This window comes from Primulina tabacum, chromosome 5 (genome assembly GCF_025594145.1).
Source record: "Primulina tabacum isolate GXHZ01 chromosome 5, ASM2559414v2, whole genome shotgun sequence".
NCBI classification, from domain to species: domain Eukaryota; kingdom Viridiplantae; phylum Streptophyta; class Magnoliopsida; order Lamiales; family Gesneriaceae; genus Primulina; species Primulina tabacum.
Window position 1 is genome coordinate 13,801,791 of NC_134554.1, and position 17,575 is coordinate 13,819,365.

A 17,575-nucleotide genomic window follows, 5' to 3' on the forward strand; every position below is an offset into this window, starting at 1 on the left:
CTAGGAATCTGGGGGGAGACTCGATATGAAGCCCTCGAAGTCGATAAAGTCAGTAGGGGCGCCTGGCGGAGGATAGCCCTGAGCATGGAAAAGGCCGACTGCACCATCGAAACCCACCCCCAGGTAGTGAAAAGCTTTCGGGCCACAGATCTCGACAAATTCTTCGGATTTGAGAAATTCCTCTTTGAAGGAGGAGGCTTCTGCAACATGTCGTGCCTTGGCGTCTTTAAGCTCAGCCTGTGAGTTCTTTAATTCTTTTTTCAGCTTCTTGATCTCTTTAGCTTGATCCTCTATCAGCCGCTGAGACTCCTGCTTCTGTTTTGAGAGCTCGCCGCAATGGATCTGGGACTCCGACAATTGAGCTTGGGACTCCGACAATTGAGCTTGGGACTCCGAAAGCTCCTTGGCATGCGACACTTTCATCTCATCAATAGTAGCCTGGAGCTGTTCGCGGAGAGCCTGAACCTCGCGTAATTCTTGACAAGAGTCAGATCGAGCGGCGTGAGCGCGCTCAGCCAACTCCCCGACGTACATCATGCCCTGCATAAGTAGACAAGGGTGAAAAGACGATAAGAATATCAAATGTATATTAAACATCAATCTAAAGGTTATAAGGAGAAGTATACCTCGGTGACACTGTTGCATGTCCGGCGGAGGAGGTCTGACCACCCCAGTGAACCCATGAACGCTGCATCGGCGTCGGAAGGAAGCTGATACATTATCTTCTGAGCTAGAAGAGTAGGACCCCGCCCCACGATGGCCGAATCCGAAGTGTATAGAGGATGCACCGCCGATGCGAGGGGAGGCCCCTCATCGGGCTCGGACCCCTCTGGAGAAGAGACCGATACGACAGAAATCTCAGAAATCTTGCGCTTGCCATGCTGAGGGGCTGAGGGCTAAGATCAGTGGATGCATTTTGCTTACCAGACGGAGGAGGGGACTTGGCGCGAGGAGGTGGCGAGGAGGCTCGCTCTGAGGCGGAGGAGGAGGAGCCTGCCTTCTTCTTCTTCGCAACAGTAGGGGAGCTAGGGGAGCTAGCAGGCGTCTTCGCGGTAGTAGAACAGGAACCTGTTTTCTTTTTCTCAGCAGCAGAACAATCTCCCTTTGGGCCCATCGTGACTGCCGGGGTAATGGATTTCTGGGAAGCTGATGAAGAACCCCCGGCCTTTGTCTTGGAAAGTTCACGGAGAAATAGGGCGTTCATGACTCTAGTACCTGCAAGCAGAGACAAGGAACCAAATGAGAATGTTATCAAGTAACATAATAAATAAAAGAAAAACAAGAAGTATGGACAGATGAGAATATCTACCAGCATTCTCCTTCAGCTTAATTTTAACGGGACTTAACCCGGCATGACATAGGAGATCCTCAGATAGAAGTTTGGGAATGTTAAAGCATCGATCTCCTAGTACACTCATTATCTGTAGGTACTCCTCATCTTTCTTATAACTCTTGGAAAGTTTGGGTTTAGTGAAGACAGGGTACCAATCGGTAAAGCAAGTCAATTCTTTGGGTGGCTGTACAAAGAAGAAGTATTTTTTCCAATCCTTCACATGACTGGGGGCCCCATCGAACAGTTTGTGGCTAGACCGGGAGGTTACATAGAAAGGTCCATCTTTTGACCTGGACAAAACTAAGAAGTAGGAAAAAGTGGTGCAATTCAAAGGGAGGCCTAAAGCTCTGAATAACACAGCGAAACAGCTTATCAAACGGAAAGCATTGGGCGTGAGTAAACCTAAATGCACCTGGTAGTACTTGCTTAATTCTTGGAAGAAATCGCACAAATGGAAACGGAGACCTGCATCAAAGTGATGTTGAAAGAAGGTATAATAGCCCTTAGGGGCTAGATAGGGCCGGTCCTCTGGGCTAGGAATGATAATCTGGTGGGAGGAATGAATGTGCCATAAAGTTCTAAGTTTTGGCTCGCTACCGGAAGGGATGTGGGATGACAAATGACCATACCACAAGTTGTCTGCGTTAGATATGTTCATCTGTTGGGTCACGTGACGAACTTCCTTACCCGGACGACTATGAGTGGTGACTTCTTCCTCGGGAGGATCAATGGTAAAATCAGGATCGGCTAGGGAAATCTTACTCTGGCTAGACTCGCTGGACCTGCTAGACCTGCTGGACTCGCTGGACTCGCTAAACCCCTCAGAACCACCCGAAGAACTAGACTCGGAATCGGAATCGGAATCGGAAGAAGACATAAGTGCTAAGGATAATCAAACAGGAAGAGGAGAGAACTGACCCGGATGAGGCAGGGGAAAATACTCAAAGCAATAGAATCGCAAGAATGACCGAGCAAGGTGCGTTACGGCGCGTGAGGGCTGGCGTGCAAGGACGAGGGGCGAGCTGGTGCTCGGGTGATGGGCGAGCGTGTGATGCTCGGGCGCGCGGCAGGCAGACGCTCGGCTGGAGAGGGCGAGAGCGGCAGGCGAGGGGCGAGCGGGTGCTCGGGTGCTGGGCGAGCGTGGGACGCTCGGCGCTCGAGCGAGCGTGGCACGGCGGGGCGAGCTCGGGGCAAGGGCGAGCTCGTGACAGGGGCGAGCGTGGCACGGTGGGGCGAGCTCGTGGCAGGGGCGAGCGTGGCACGGTAGGGGCGAGCTCGTGGCAGGGGCGAGCGTGGCACGGTGGGGCGAGCTCGTGGCAGGGGCGAGCGTGCGGCCGGGCGAGCTCGTGGCAGGGTATGTGCACGGAAGGGGCGAGGCGCTCGGGCGAGCGTGACAGGAGCGAGCGAGACGCTCGGGCAGCAGGGGCGAGCGTGCGGCTTGGCGAGCTCGTGGCAGGGGCGAGCGTGCGGCCGGGCGAGCTCGTGGCAGGGTATGCGCCCGGCGGGGCGAGCGTAGGCAGGGCGCTCAAGCGCTGGGCGAGGCGAAAGGTGAGTTGCGCCCGGCGGGGCGAGCGTAGGCAGGGCGCTCGACGAGGGGCGAGCTTGGAAGGAGGGCAAACTCGGGGCTGGGCATTGGCTAGGCGAGCGTGGCGCTCGGGCGGACGGGGTAGAGGCAAGGTGGCGAGGCGAGGCGTTGGCTAGGCAGGGAGTTGGGCGGTGGCTCGAGCGTGAGTTGTCGAAGAGGGTGGGCGCGCGCTGGAGTGATGGGCGTCTGGCCGAGTGTGGTGATGGGTTGCGTGAGCAGGGCGTGAGCGTGATTGAAAAATTATGTAGGGGTGAAGCGAGAATGAAGTGGGAAAGGAGCCTATATTTATAGGGGGAGCACAAATCTTATCAAGATTGTGATTTGATTTGATATCTTTTCCTTTCAGAGCAGGATTATGATTAGATTTGCTTCCAAATCTTTGGAGACTGGAGGACGGCAGAAAAAAAAAATCTTTTGGGGGCGTTGCCCCCACACCCCCGCGACCTGATCGGGCAGGTCGATTCCCGTAATTTTTGCAGCGGTGAACATCGTTCGTTAACGGCAAACGAAATTAATTTTTTCTGGTACGATACATCCTCATCGCCGATGAACCAAGGACAACACCATTAATCGAACTTTGAACCTACGATTCAGTTCGACTCGGGAGGGGGAGACTGGTGATACCCCATGGATGAGCCCATCAAGATCTGGCCCAAACCCCCGGCCCCTATCTAAGGCCCACAGGTGAAGGGCCCATGACAAGCCCAGGTATTTTCCTATAAATACCAGGTTTGAGCGTACGATATTTCATTCACTATATTGTTTTCAGCAGCGCCCTTAGCTGCTCCCCCCATATATCCTAAGTCTCTGACTTGAGCGTCGGAGGGGCTACGCCAGGATACCCTCCTGGCCCCCTCCTAACGGTCTTATTTGTGATTTCAGGCCCAGGATAATTTTGGAGCCCGTGTCTGGATTAGTGACGCTTGCGTGGATCGGACCCTAAATTTCCCGTGAGTATCAATACCCCATAAAGATTTGAATCATCATTAACTCTGTTTATTCATTGGATAGTCCGGATCAGAGCCAATGTGTCGGGTACTTTCCTCACTACTCGGACACTTCTTCTTTTCCCGGATAATCAATAGCTCGGACCCTCATACAAGCACTCGGGTACCTTAACACTCGGGCCATCTCGAGAATTGTTCAACACTCGAGTGTGATTAATACATGTTGTCTAATCTGTCAGAACTACATGGGTTTGGAGTGTTCTAGAAGTTATCAGAAGCTATAGTATGGACAGCTGACTTGCCATACTTAGTAGGTGGCACGGAAAACGACGTACACACCCCACTTTTTCTCCTATAAAAAGCAGGTATTAATGTTATTCACATATTCTAAAATCTTTGAACTCTCAAGTACATATATATTCTCACATATATTGCTTGTGTTCTTCCTTCTTCACCTGCTGACTTAAGGATCAGAATGACCACGTCGGCCACGCCTCCGACGCCCATTCACGAGTTTCTTTTCTTGTTTGCAGTAGTTATCGAAGCCATTATCTTCACTCAAATTCCTAAACACTAAATTTTTGATTTGATTCGGGGGAGCTCCTTACCCGGCTCATCCATTTTATGAGTTCACATAAAAAATGTATGCAAAAATTAAAGAATCTGAGAGACAAATTTCTTGATAATGAGTTTGAATCGTTTTTTAAATTGAAATCTTACCTGAGTTTTTGTAAATTTTTAAATGTGCATAACGAGATTACGGGATAATAGAATTTGACTACCAAAAATGTATTGATGCTAACGGTCTTTTGCACTCGTTTTCGTGTATTTTTGTGGTTTGTTTTTTTGTTGTTTTTAATTTACTGTTTTTTATAATAGTTTTAAAATTAAGAATGATATAAATATTTAAAATAAAAATCTAAATAAATATTAAAAAATATGTTAATAGTTTTAAAAAAATTGGGAAATAGATATGATATCACATAAATTTACTAAAATATATTTTTATAATATTTGTTTTTTGAAATTAAAACAGAATACTTTTATAATTTTATAAATATATTTTTTGTTATTTTTTTTTTAAAATAACTATGACATCAACTTTAGTAATTCTATTTACTTCAAACTTACTAATATAATATAATATTACATGATTGTTGACAACGACGAGTCTCCTATTTCAAGGGGTTTATTGTCTCAAATTTATATTTTAGGTAAATTAAAAACAAATGCTAAAAGCAGATGAATATCAAAATCGAGGCATCTTTTTTTAAAAAAAAATAAATTAAATAAGCCTTTTTAAAACTAAATCACGATACCTAACATTTTCGGAAAGACTTAATAATTTAAATTTTGGACAGGTCTTTGCAAGTTGTAATGGATCTACTCTGCAATTTGAAGACAGACAAATTAAATAAAATTCAATAAAGTTAAATAGATGAAATATTTGGTAAGTACATGGGAGACGAAGACTATTACATAACTCCAAAAGTCCATTTTCCGATATTATTTATTTCAATTCTTCGAATAGCTACCAAAGACAATGTCAGGCACGTCAATTAATATTTATACGCATTAACTTATACACTTTATTGTTATTTATGTAATTTTCAGATACCGTCTCATTATCATAACACATTTTTATCAATTACAAGATCGACTATATGGATATAAATTCTACAAACCAAGCGATTTTTTCACATTTCATCTCAAATCAATATCTAATATATCGATTTTTAAACATTTTTATCCAAATTTTTGATGACATATCTCTTTTCTACTTCTTCCATTAATCTTTCATTCTAATATATGTTGCTCGGGGTCGTAATTTGTCTAATATGTAATTGCAAATTTTTTATTTTATAATTAATACTGAAATAGCACTTTACCAAACTAAAGTGGGTCATTACACCTACGACCCCTTAATTTGTTGCCATTTCTCCAAGTCTTTATACAAAAAGTGTAGGGGGCCATGTGATGTAATTGGAAATGGCTTATTATTATTATTATTATTATTATTATTATTATATAGACGGAAAAATAGGGGATCTTGGAAAAAAAAAATAATCGACACACTATTTCCTTACTAAATTCTATATCTAGAATGTGTCTAGCACCACTTGGTGCAAACAATAAGACATTTGGTTGCTGATTATTCATCTTTATTTTATCCGATGATTGATTTAAATTTTACAAAAGATTAGTCATGTATAATTTATCTTGTTCAATTATATTAATTTATGATATTTATGTATTCATCAGTATTCGTCTCATTCACGAACCAAGTGGTGCATTAAACTATAAAATTAATAGAAATCTCATATTTTCTTGAGGTTAAAAAGTGGGATCAGACGCTCCTCTGTTCAAGCCAGATCGATTTGCCAAGGGATCACCCGAGCCTGCAAGATTCCACGAGCTTATATGCCATTCGGAGTCGGGGCTCGTACGTGCTTGGACAGAACTTTGCAATGATGGAATTGAAGGTCATTTTGTCTCTCGTTCTTGCCAAGTTTAGCTTCTCTTTGGCCGCGACATACCGGCATTCGCCTGTGTTTAGATTGGTTATAATACTACCTGAATTTGGAGTCAGCATCACAGTTGAGAAACCTTGATCTTGTTTATTCGAGACACTACCATCTCAAGGATTCCCTTTCATTTATTTGCGTTTGCAAATCTGAAACCTTGACTACTTGGTCATCCATAACTCACATGAATTCTGAAGATTCAAATTCAAAAATCATTTCAAAATATTTTGAAAAACAAGACAAGACCACCGTAATTTTCCTGCATTAAAAGTAGACAATAATGCCAACACAATAAAGCTCTAGCGCCCTCATCTTTTTCATATTAGGAGATCGGCTAACCGGGTGGCTCACTCGTTTGCTGCTTTTGCTTTTGAGCATGGATCTTTTTTTTGTGGTTGATTAAACTTGTAATTACGGACATATCTTTTTCTTAATAAATTACAAGATTTCAGCTGTCAAAAAAATAAAAAATAAAGCTCTATGTACCACTACAACTCGTACTTTGACTTCCTCAAAATTCTTTACACGCACTAATTTCAATATAAAAGTATATTACAGTTCATGTTAAAAAATTCAATATGTATATGATCTTTCACAACATATAGTTTTCCTAGTTTAAAACATAAAATCATCCGGTATTATTCATTTAATTTGTACAATATCTCTTAACTCGATGCGAGCATGAGCAACTTTGCCTTCCTTCTAACATCGAAGTTTCTAGTTTACAATTGATGTACACTGAGTGCAATATCGACCATCACAATACAAAGAACGAAAAGAAGAATGGTTTTTGCGGGGATGATTGCCCCCAAATGAAATATATTTTTGAGTGTTCGGTTTTTTTTTTTTTTTAGAAAAGAATTTTGTCAAGTTTTTTTTGTCATGCAATCATTCTCGTATTCCATTGGTCTCTATTATATAGTTCATGTTTTTTTTTCGATCTTCCAAAATATATAGTTCATTTTCGATATTTTTATAAACAGTTACTAATATACTCCTATTTAATGTCCATATTATATTTAATTTATTTTCTCGTCAAATTTTTAGTGTGAAAATTTTGGATCCATTCTAGAACAAAACTGAGCTCAAATCCCAGAAAGTTCTCCAATCAGTGAAGTGCGACTGCGAGGCACCAGGAAGCTCACTTTCTCCTCGGGTAGTTTCATTTTCGTTCATTCTTTTGGTAATTCTTAACCAGTTAAAATTATAATGGCGAATTAGCATTCCTCTCTTTTTTCCCACTCACACAACTCAAAATAAAGCAGCTTTCCTGCCGAAAAGAAGTTCTCAAGAAAATCTTTATCTTGCTTTTTCTCCCTCCTCTCATGCCCCCCACTCTTCTTTAAACCCCACAAAGTGTCATTTCAAATACTCATTGTTAATGATTGAGAAAGAAGATATTTTTCGCCTCGCTACATTCTCAAAAGGGTCTCTTCTGTTTTCCTTGATCCCCAAGATTTCTTCAAGAAAATATTACCGCAATAGTTGGGAGTGTCGATTTTCTTGAAATTTTTCTGCCTCTTTTGGCATGTGTTTTTGATTTAAAAGAATGAGTACCAGCACTATTACGAATAGCAGTGTCAATTCAAATGCCACCGCAACCAAATTCATTAAATGTGTTACAGTTGGTGATGGTGCAGTTGGAAAGACCTGTCTTCTGATATCTTACACCAGCAACACCTTTCCCACCGTAAGTTTATACACACAACGCTCACAGACAGTGTGTGTTTTACTGTTTCTTTTTTTGAGCTTTATTCACTGTTATACTATGTTTTTTTTTGTGTGTGTGTGTGTTTTGGCCATAATGCTGTATATTCTTGATTGATTCAGGATTATGTTCCAACTGTGTTTGATAACTTCAGTGCCAATGTCTCTGTGGATGGGCAAACTGTGAATCTTGGCCTGTGGGATACTGCTGGTAAAACAATCCCTTTCTTCATGTCTTTACTTTTCTTATTGCTAATTTTTTAAATATGGCCATCAAATTTCTTGCTTATTTAAAAATTCATTTTCTTTCTAGAATTAAGCTAGAGCTCTTCGCTAATTGTTGCTTGGGGTTTCAATTAAGGCCTTGGAGTTGTTCATATGGTCATTTAATCATTTCTGACTGAGTCTCTCTCTAAAAAATTCGATCCTATCATCCATTTGAAGTTAAATAAATGAACATACAATCCTATTATCTTTGTCAAAATATAAATATTTTTTTATTTTTTGCCCTTACCTTGTTTAGCTGACGATGCTTTAGAGTTTACAGCATAAAGAAAAGAGTAAAAGCCATAGCTAGTTGTGCAAGAATGATGTTTGTATTAGCTTTTCTTTTATAGATTCTTAAATTTGAAACGACTTATGGCAGGTCAAGAAGACTATAACAGATTAAGGCCCCTTAGCTACAGAGGAGCCGATGTCTTCCTGCTGGCCTTCTCACTTATAAGTAGGCCAAGCTTTGAGAACATTTCAAAGAAAGTAAATACCTTTTTCCTTGAACATTCGTGCTTAGTCAAGTGGTGGTCACTAAACTTTTCTTGATGCCGTGTATACTTATTGCTTCTTTTGCTTTTGTGCTACTTTTTACATTGGCGAAGTGGGTCCCCGAGCTAAGGCATTATGCTTCTTCAGTGCCCGTTGTTCTCGTGGGGACAAAACTAGGTAAGGATTCTTTTTAATCCTCATAAAAGATAACTAGTTGCTTGTGTTTTTGTCTTGCTTTTCTACAAAGGTTTTTGTTTTCGGTTTGGCATTTTGAATCCTATTCCCACAATGTTTCTTCTCTTAAAAACAGTTTGAAATTTTCTTCACTTGAGAGTTGAGTGTATCAGTGTCTTGAAATTCTTGAGAATCTCTCGTTACATATATTGGTGGAACAAAGGACAGGTTATGCATCTGAACAGGGTTTAATTTGCTATGTGAATCATGTTAATAGAAATATATACGAGTGCTAGTTAGGTAATCGAGATATATATACCCTTTGCGTCTTATGAATTAGTTCATTGAGTCAATTGAAGAAGAAATGGTGGAGAACATATCATTATCTTGTATGTTGTTTATGGAGCACGACGATCAAACTATGGCGCTTTCCTTGTTGTAAAGGTAAAAAAAATGCATTGTTAAATTATATTGCTATGGTAGGCTAGAAAATGACAATAAGCCACCATCCGGCCTATGAAGAGAGTTCGTTCTAAATTCCATTTGTATTTTAAGCTCAAATATTATAAGTAGCTCTCGAGGACTAGGCACTGTAATTTTTTTCCTTATTCGAGTTCCAATTCTTATCGACATATCTTCGGCTCCATTCTCGATTATTGACACTAAATGTGATTGATGGAGTTCACGATAATCCAGATTTGAGAGAGGACAAGCAGTTCAAAAATGACTATCCGGGAGCATTCACTATTTCCACCCAACAGGTACGTACATATGAGAACTCTACCTCAAGCTAAATTGTCATTATAAAATTTATCAATTTATCATAACTTTGTTGATTATTCGGGGGATTGAATATATGTTGTACTTGTGATATCGATAACTTAAGCTTGAACGAGCTCGTTCTAATGAGACATTTCGAAGATTTAGATTACTCCCTTGATAGTAAAATTTTGATATGAACTAGTAACTTGTACCAACAAGGTTGATTATCTGTGATTTTAAATTTTAAATTTTCAGGGCGAAGAACTAAAGAAGCAAATAGGAGCAGTAGCGTACATCGAGTGCAGTGCCAAGACACAGCAGGTTTGTTCTATTCCCGATCGATCTTTTCATGCATTTTCTTGAAGTTGTTTCGAGTGTCTCGTCTGATTAGTTTGAGCGATTCTTGAAATACAGAATGTGAAGGCTGTGTTTGATGCAGCGATAAAGGTCGTTCTTCGGCCACCGAAGCTCAGGAATCAGACCAAATACTCAAAAGCATGCCGGATTTTTTGATCCGGATTCAGTCAAGAATGCTGATATTATAATTTCTATTTTTCTCTCCAAGTTTATTTTCTTCTGGGAAAATATGTGATATATAATGTGTTTTCGGGTTTTGCATAATCTGCTGTTTTGATCTCTTACAAGTCTTTCCATGTTTGGGGTTTGATCGTAAAAAGAACAATTTAAAATTTCTCCTCTACTTGGTTTAGAGTGAAATGGTCTTTAAAAATAATCCAGATTTCAATTAAAAAATAGAAATATATTGGAATTATGAAAATGAAGTTTTTTATGTTTTTAATTAAGTAAGATAAGATAATTATTCTATTTCGAATCATAAAATTTGTAGAGATATAAAATTTGATAGTATTAGCTACAAAACAAATAAATTATCAAATTTTATTTGAATTAATTATGGTCCCGACAAAAACTTGTGTGAGACGGTCTCACTGGTCGTATTTTGTGAGATGGATATCTTATTTGGGTCATCCATGAAAAAGTATTATTTTTTGTGCTAAGAATATTATTTTTTTATTGTGAATATCGGTAGGGTTGACCTTGTATCATAGATAAAGATTCGTGAGACCGTCTCACAAAAAATATACTCTTGCGTCCCATAGAACTTCAAATTTTCAAACTATCAAATTTTAGTTTTTACTCCTAAAAGAATAACATTTGTCACCATATCTATCAAAAGGAGAGAATCTTGCTGTTGGTGTGATGGTGAAGCGTTTTTCAAATTTTCATTAATTTATAACTTTCGTCATTTTCATTTTTCTTAATTCTCTCTTTTCGACCATTTTTCTTTCTAATTTTTCAACCAACCAATCAAACTATACTTAACGTAGTCATATATATTTATATAGTCGTGATATTTCCCTTTAATTAAAATTAAATTAATTCTATATAATGAAATTTTTAATATATAAATATTATGCTCACACAATGTGTGTGGTAGCAATTAGAGTAATTCTATACGATATTATTAAGATGGAAAAAATTAAAGTAAATGACTTGGTGTAATCATAAATTTTTTAAAATATCAACAATACAACTTTAAAATTATAAAACTACTATATTTTCATTTAATAAAACTATATTTAGTAAATTTATGTATTTGCTTATCAATGTCATCCTCCACTTTCCAAAATATTTAACACAACGAAAATATTTTCTTTAATCTTTATCGTGAATTTATATATATATATATATATATATATATATATATATATATATAACGCGTGCAAAGATTACTAGTTAATATTAATGATATATTTAGATAAATCCACAAGGATATCAATCTTCTCTATCTTTTGCATATATAAAACCTCTAAAAATTAATAATGTTGTGACCACGAAATTTGATTAATATAGAGATATATTAATTAATCGATAAATGAATAATTTATTATTTTATATAGTGTTTTTTATTCAACAAACATAATAAGTCATTGTGCGCGCTTAATCAAGGTTGATGTCATATTTTTTGAATTAATATTTATAAAAAAAATTCAGTCTACATATATATTTATAAAACTAAGTTAGTGATATTCATTGTTTTCAAATAAAATTAAGTGTATAAACTAAAACAACAATAAAGTTATATTTTATTCATTTTCAATATTTTCTCTACATGTTTCATAAAAAAACGAATAATAAAATAAAATTTTACTAAGTTTTCTAGTTATATTTATAATTTTGGAAAAATATTAATTTATTATATTGATTGGATCATACTTTTAGATAAGTGCCTTCCAAAAAAAATATTACCTTATTAATTTATAAAAATTATTAATTTATTACATTGAACAAGTAGGGACTGAGAAAAAATATTATCTTAAAAAAATTATTAATTTATTAAATATTAATTTATAAAGATTTTATTGTATACGTTTTTTTATATAAATTTTAATTAGTTTTATGGTGGCAAAATGAGATTAGCACATGTGACTTTGTCACAAAAGTAGACTGATCCTACTTGTGCTTTGGTGGGCCAGACGTTCATTTTGCTTTTCGATAAATTCGATTCAATAAATTATACAATTGAAAAGATTATAAATAATCCATTTAATCGGTTATTTCCGGTTCACCCGAAAATTATACTCGTTCGTATTAGTTCCAACTAATTAATACCTGACATTTTGTTAGTTATTCATTTCTGTTTATACTTACTTTAAATCATAAATAGAATATGAGGTCTTCATAATTATATATATATATACACAATAAAAATTAATAATCTTAGCATAAAAAATAATACTTTTTCATGGATGACCCAAATAAGATATATGTCTCACAAAATACGATCCGTGAGACCGTCTCACACAAATTTTCGCCTTCCAACTTACATGTTATTAAAAACATGGACTGAGTAAGAAAATAGAGGTTGGAGCAAAAAAAATTAAGGAGGACAATGACAAATATTAAGAGGTAGTGAAAAAATATAATTATATCTGAACCGCAATCGATAAAATAAAAAAATGAGATGTGAGCGGGCGCTCCTTAGCTCCTCCACTGATTATAAATATAAATGACTATTATTTCAGGTGATTTGCATGACTCTCCAACTTGTCTTTCTAATAAAATCCCTCGATCCCCAATCCCATCTCCATTAAAAGAATAATCAACACTGAAAATTTGAAGAGAAAAATGAGTTGCTCCAAATTCTCCATCGCTGATGTTATAGTTTTATTCTCGATATTCTTTGCATTAACCCTTTTTCTTCTATTTTCTAGTATCAAACCCTCAGACTACAGATCACTCCCAAACCCAAATTTGGTACGTGATTTAACTGTCCCGTTGTTCTTGCATTCGTCTGTTTACAGAGAATTAATCTATATGTAGTTTTCTTGAAACTTTTGCAGGAAATCTTGAAAGATGATCTGCAAATAGCCCTGGAAAATGCAGCAATGCCAAACAAGAATTTGATTATCGCCATTATCAACAAAGCTTACGTCGAGCCTCACGAGAACGAGTATCCGTCGATGTTCGATATTTTTCTGGAGAGTTTATGGGAGGGAGAAGGAACAAGAGAGCTGTTGGATCATTTACTTGTTGTGGCTGTGGACAAGACAGCGTATGAGAGGTGTGAGTTCCGGCGGCTGAACTGTTACAGGCTGCTGGTGGACGGAGGCGGCGATGATTTCTCCGCAGAGAAGCTTTACATGTCGAAGGATTTCATAGAGATGATGTGGAGAAGGACTAGTTTTCTACTAAATGTCCTCAAGAAAGGCTACAACTTCATCTTCACGGTATTCATGCTTCCTCTCAATTTATATATAGCATTTTGCCATTCGAATTTTTTTTCTCGAATTGAATGATTTACATTTTATCTTACTCTAGTACAAAATTTTAATTATATTTTTTAATATATACAATTGCATCCTATATATATATATATATATATATATATTTGGTAGTTCCCCTTATATTTTCTGCACGAAGATTACGACGATAAAAATCGTCAAATAAATAATTTTTTTCCAGTCAAAATTGTTGAGATAAATGTAAAATATCCGAGTACAATGACGATAGCAAGACTGATTAATTATTCTTGTTTGTATGGAAGGACACGGATGTGCTATGGCTAAGGAATCCACTCACAAGACTAAGCATGAACGAAACCCTGGACTTGCAAATAAGCACAGATTCTTTCAATGGCAATTCATCCTCGGAACTCAACAACATCAACACAGGATTTTACTACGTACGATCGAACAACCGGACCATATCGTTGTTCGAAATATGGTACGACATGAGGAAGAACTCGACTGGGATGAAAGAACAAGATGTTTTGGAGCAATTAGTGCTTCATGGCGTTCTCGATCAATTAGGTGTCATGCCAAGATTTCTTGATACATTATACTTCAGTGGATTCTGCAGTGATAGTAAAGATGTTACTGTGGTCATTACGGTTCATGCCAATTGTTGTCGCACCATCGGAGCGAAGCTGGTCGATCTGAAGACCGTTCTTAGAGACTGGAAAGGGTTCAAGAACAATGAGAATAGTAATAATAGTTCTAATTTTCAATGGACGGATCATTCCTCATGTGTAAATTCATGGAAGTGAGCGACTGAACATTACGTGGGATTTAGCATTAGGTAGTTTGTGAAATACATAATGTACATTCGAACTTTTTTGTTGCCATCTGACTTACTTTTTACAACTTAAAAGGTTGATTAACAACTAAAATTGTTGATTCCATGCGAGTATTAGTCATTTTTACTAGCATATGCGATTGTATGTATATGTGGTATTGAAATACAGTGATTGAGCTAATTTAGGATTTCGGAATTCTAAAGTAAATAAGCATTTTTAAGTTCCTATCGCATTCAGGGTGTGTTTGCAATCAGTTAGAACAAATTTCTATTGATGTTTGTTTTAGGAAGTGTTTGAATCACTAAGAAAAAATTGATTTTCACTTTTGACTTGAATCAGTTTTTGATATATATATATTTTTTATTTTTTTAATCTCCCATGTGCTTATGTTTTTTTTTTTTTTTTTATCAATTTAATTAGAAATCTCAAAGTTAGTCTAATGTTAATTTCGATTTTTCAAAAATGATTATGATATTCTGATAAATAAATAATTTTTTTTATGGATTAGAGATACGTTATGTAAAGAATATTTTTATTATTTTATTAAAAAACTAATATGAAAATCACATATTTATTAATAACTCTACCTTAAAAAAAATCAGCCTAAACTTTTATTTTCATACCCTTTTCACTTTTGATTTTTCACTTTTTTGTATAATTAATAAATTTAATTATTTTTTAAAAAATTATAATCTTTTGCATACACTCGTGGACTTTATGCTTAGACGTATCTCGAATATATTTTTATTGAATATCAGCAAATAAATTGTAGAGAAATATAATAAACTGCTCGTAGATTTTTTATAATTATTTTTATTTTTTGCAATTTGAATTCAATATTTTTTTAGCTTCACGCATAATCACTGGGCTAATTTAAAAAATAGGAGTGAGACAGAAAGTATTTAAAAAACAAGGACTCTGACTTTTTTTTTAAGAAACAAGGAGTTGACTCCTGATTATTATATTAATCGTAATTAAACTTTTAACTTAATCAATTAATTGTCCTCTTCTTTTTCTTTTCGGTCGACACACGTATTCTCCAATTAAAATTCACAAAAAAATTGATCGATCAAAATTAAGTTAGTCGACCAAGAAGACATTTCTTGGTCGACCAAGAAGAAATTTCATCTTGGTGTTGGTCGACCAAGAAGAAATTTCTTCTTGGTGGACCAACAAAATATTGGTCCACCAAAATGTTGGTCCACCAAGAAGAAATTTCTTCTTGGTCGACCAACAAAATTTTGGGTCGACCAAGATGAATTCTTTTTGGTCGACCAATAAAATTTTGGGTCGACCAAAAGACTGGAATTTTGGGTCGACCCAAGTTGATACATAAATGTTAATTTGTCGACCCAAGTTAAATATGTATTTCATATGTTAAATCATGTAATATTATGTAATGAAATTGTGATTCATATGTTAAAACATGTAATATAGTTGTGAAATTATGATCCATATGTTAAAAAATATAATTGTGATTTTTATGTTAAAACATGTAATTCAATTGAAATTGTGATTCATATGTTAAAACATGTAACATAGTTGTGAAATTGTGATTTATATGTCAAAACATGTAACATAATAAGTTAAAACATATAACATTATAGAACATACTTGTGATTATGTAATTGTGATTTATATATTCAAACATGTGACATAATTGTGAAATTGTGATTCATATGTTAAAACATGTAGCATACTTGTGAAATTGTGATTCATATGTTAAAACATGTAACATTATAAAACATACAGGTGAAATTATGTGATTTATATGTCAAAACTATAACATAATAAGTTAAAACATATAACATTATAGAACATACTTGTGATTATGTATTGTGATTTATATGTTAAAACATGTAACATACTTGTGAAATTGTGATTCATATGTCAAAACATGTAACATACTTGTGAAATTGTGATTCATATGTCAAAACATGTAACATGGTATGTTAAAACATGTAACATTATAAAACATACATGTGAAATTATGTGATTTATATGTCAAAACATGTAACATAATAAGTTAAAACATATAATATTATAAAACATACTTGTGATTATGTAATTGTGATTTATATATTCAAACATGTAACATAATTGTGAAATTGTGATTAATATGTTAAAACAACATGCAACATAGTTGGTTGTGAAATTGTGTTAAAACAACATGCAACATAGTTGGTTGTGAAATTGTGATTCATATGTTAAAACATGTAACATAGTTGTGAAATTGTGATTCATATATTAAAACATATAACATAATTGTGAAATTATGATTCGTATGTTAAAACATATAACATAATCGTGAAATTGTGATTCATATGTTAAAATATGTAACATAGTTATGAAATTGTGATTCATACGTTAAAACATATAACATAATTGTGAAATTGTGGCTCATATGTCAAAACACATGTACATAGTTGTGAAATTGTGGCTCATATGTCATAACATGTAACATTATAGAACATACTTGTGAGATTATGTGATTCATATGTTAAAAACATGCAACATTGTTCAAAATTATGTAATTATCCGTCAAAATTAAGTAATCATCGGTCCTATTTTTCAAATATATGGATTCATATGTTAGAAAAATGGTCGACCCAAAAGCAACCTTGATCGACCCAAAATCAACGTGGGTCGACCCAGAGATCAACATGATCGACTCAAATATCAACAAGGTCGACCCAGAAATAACCTGGTCGACCCAAAATCACCATACAAAAACAAGCACTGGATTAATCTAAGCTGCCAAACAAAAATTTTGGTCGACCAAACTTTGATCTACTTATTTTGGGTAGACCAAAGCTTGGTCGACCAAAAGCTTGCTTTGGTCTACCCATTTTGGGTAGACCATAAATTAAATGAGTAGACCAAAATTTGGTCGACCAAGTCCAAAGCTTGCTTGGATCGACCAAGAGCTTTTGGTCTACTCGACCCAACATTTTGATCGACCAAGGTCAAATTTTGGTCGACTCAAGTAAAATGTTGGGTATATCAAAATTTTGGTCTACGGTTTGTAGGTCGACTTTTCTTCTTCAAGTGAGTCGAAGAAACAGAAGTAATAAATGTTAATATTATCAGATTTTTGTCAGCCATTGGTCGACCATCAACAATAGTCGACCATTGTTTTGGTCGACCACCAAAGCTTTGGTCTTTGACCAAATCAATGGTCTA

General features: G+C 36.0%; 3 protein-coding genes across 3 annotated transcripts; 2 read left to right on the forward strand and 1 right to left on the reverse strand.

Annotated features, from left to right (window-relative positions):
• Positions 1 to 886, reverse strand: LOC142544147 (uncharacterized). The gene is made up of 2 exons (XM_075651219.1): positions 627 to 886; positions 1 to 540 (listed from the first exon to the last, which is right to left on the reverse strand). Exons 1-2 carry the CDS (start codon positions 717 to 719, stop codon positions 1 to 3), a joined length of 633 nt encoding a protein of 210 aa, XP_075507334.1. The 5' UTR covers positions 720 to 886.
• A 6,571-nt stretch (positions 887 to 7,457) lies between these two features.
• Positions 7,458 to 10,439, forward strand: LOC142546839 (rac-like GTP-binding protein 5). The gene is made up of 7 exons (XM_075654792.1): positions 7,458 to 8,080; positions 8,221 to 8,308; positions 8,744 to 8,853; positions 8,973 to 9,036; positions 9,730 to 9,794; positions 10,051 to 10,116; positions 10,210 to 10,439. Exons 1-7 carry the CDS (start codon positions 7,940 to 7,942, stop codon positions 10,306 to 10,308), a joined length of 633 nt encoding a protein of 210 aa, XP_075510907.1. The 5' UTR covers positions 7,458 to 7,939; the 3' UTR covers positions 10,309 to 10,439.
• A 2,447-nt stretch (positions 10,440 to 12,886) lies between these two features.
• On the forward strand, positions 12,887 to 14,376 carry LOC142544816 (uncharacterized protein At1g28695-like). Its single transcript, XM_075651853.1, has 3 exons — positions 12,887 to 13,071; positions 13,158 to 13,544; positions 13,862 to 14,376. The coding sequence occupies exons 1-3, from the start codon at positions 12,943 to 12,945 to the stop codon at positions 14,360 to 14,362; spliced, it is 1,017 nt and encodes a 338-aa protein (XP_075507968.1). The 5' UTR covers positions 12,887 to 12,942; the 3' UTR covers positions 14,363 to 14,376.
• Positions 14,377 to 17,575: the final 3,199 nt, after the last annotated feature.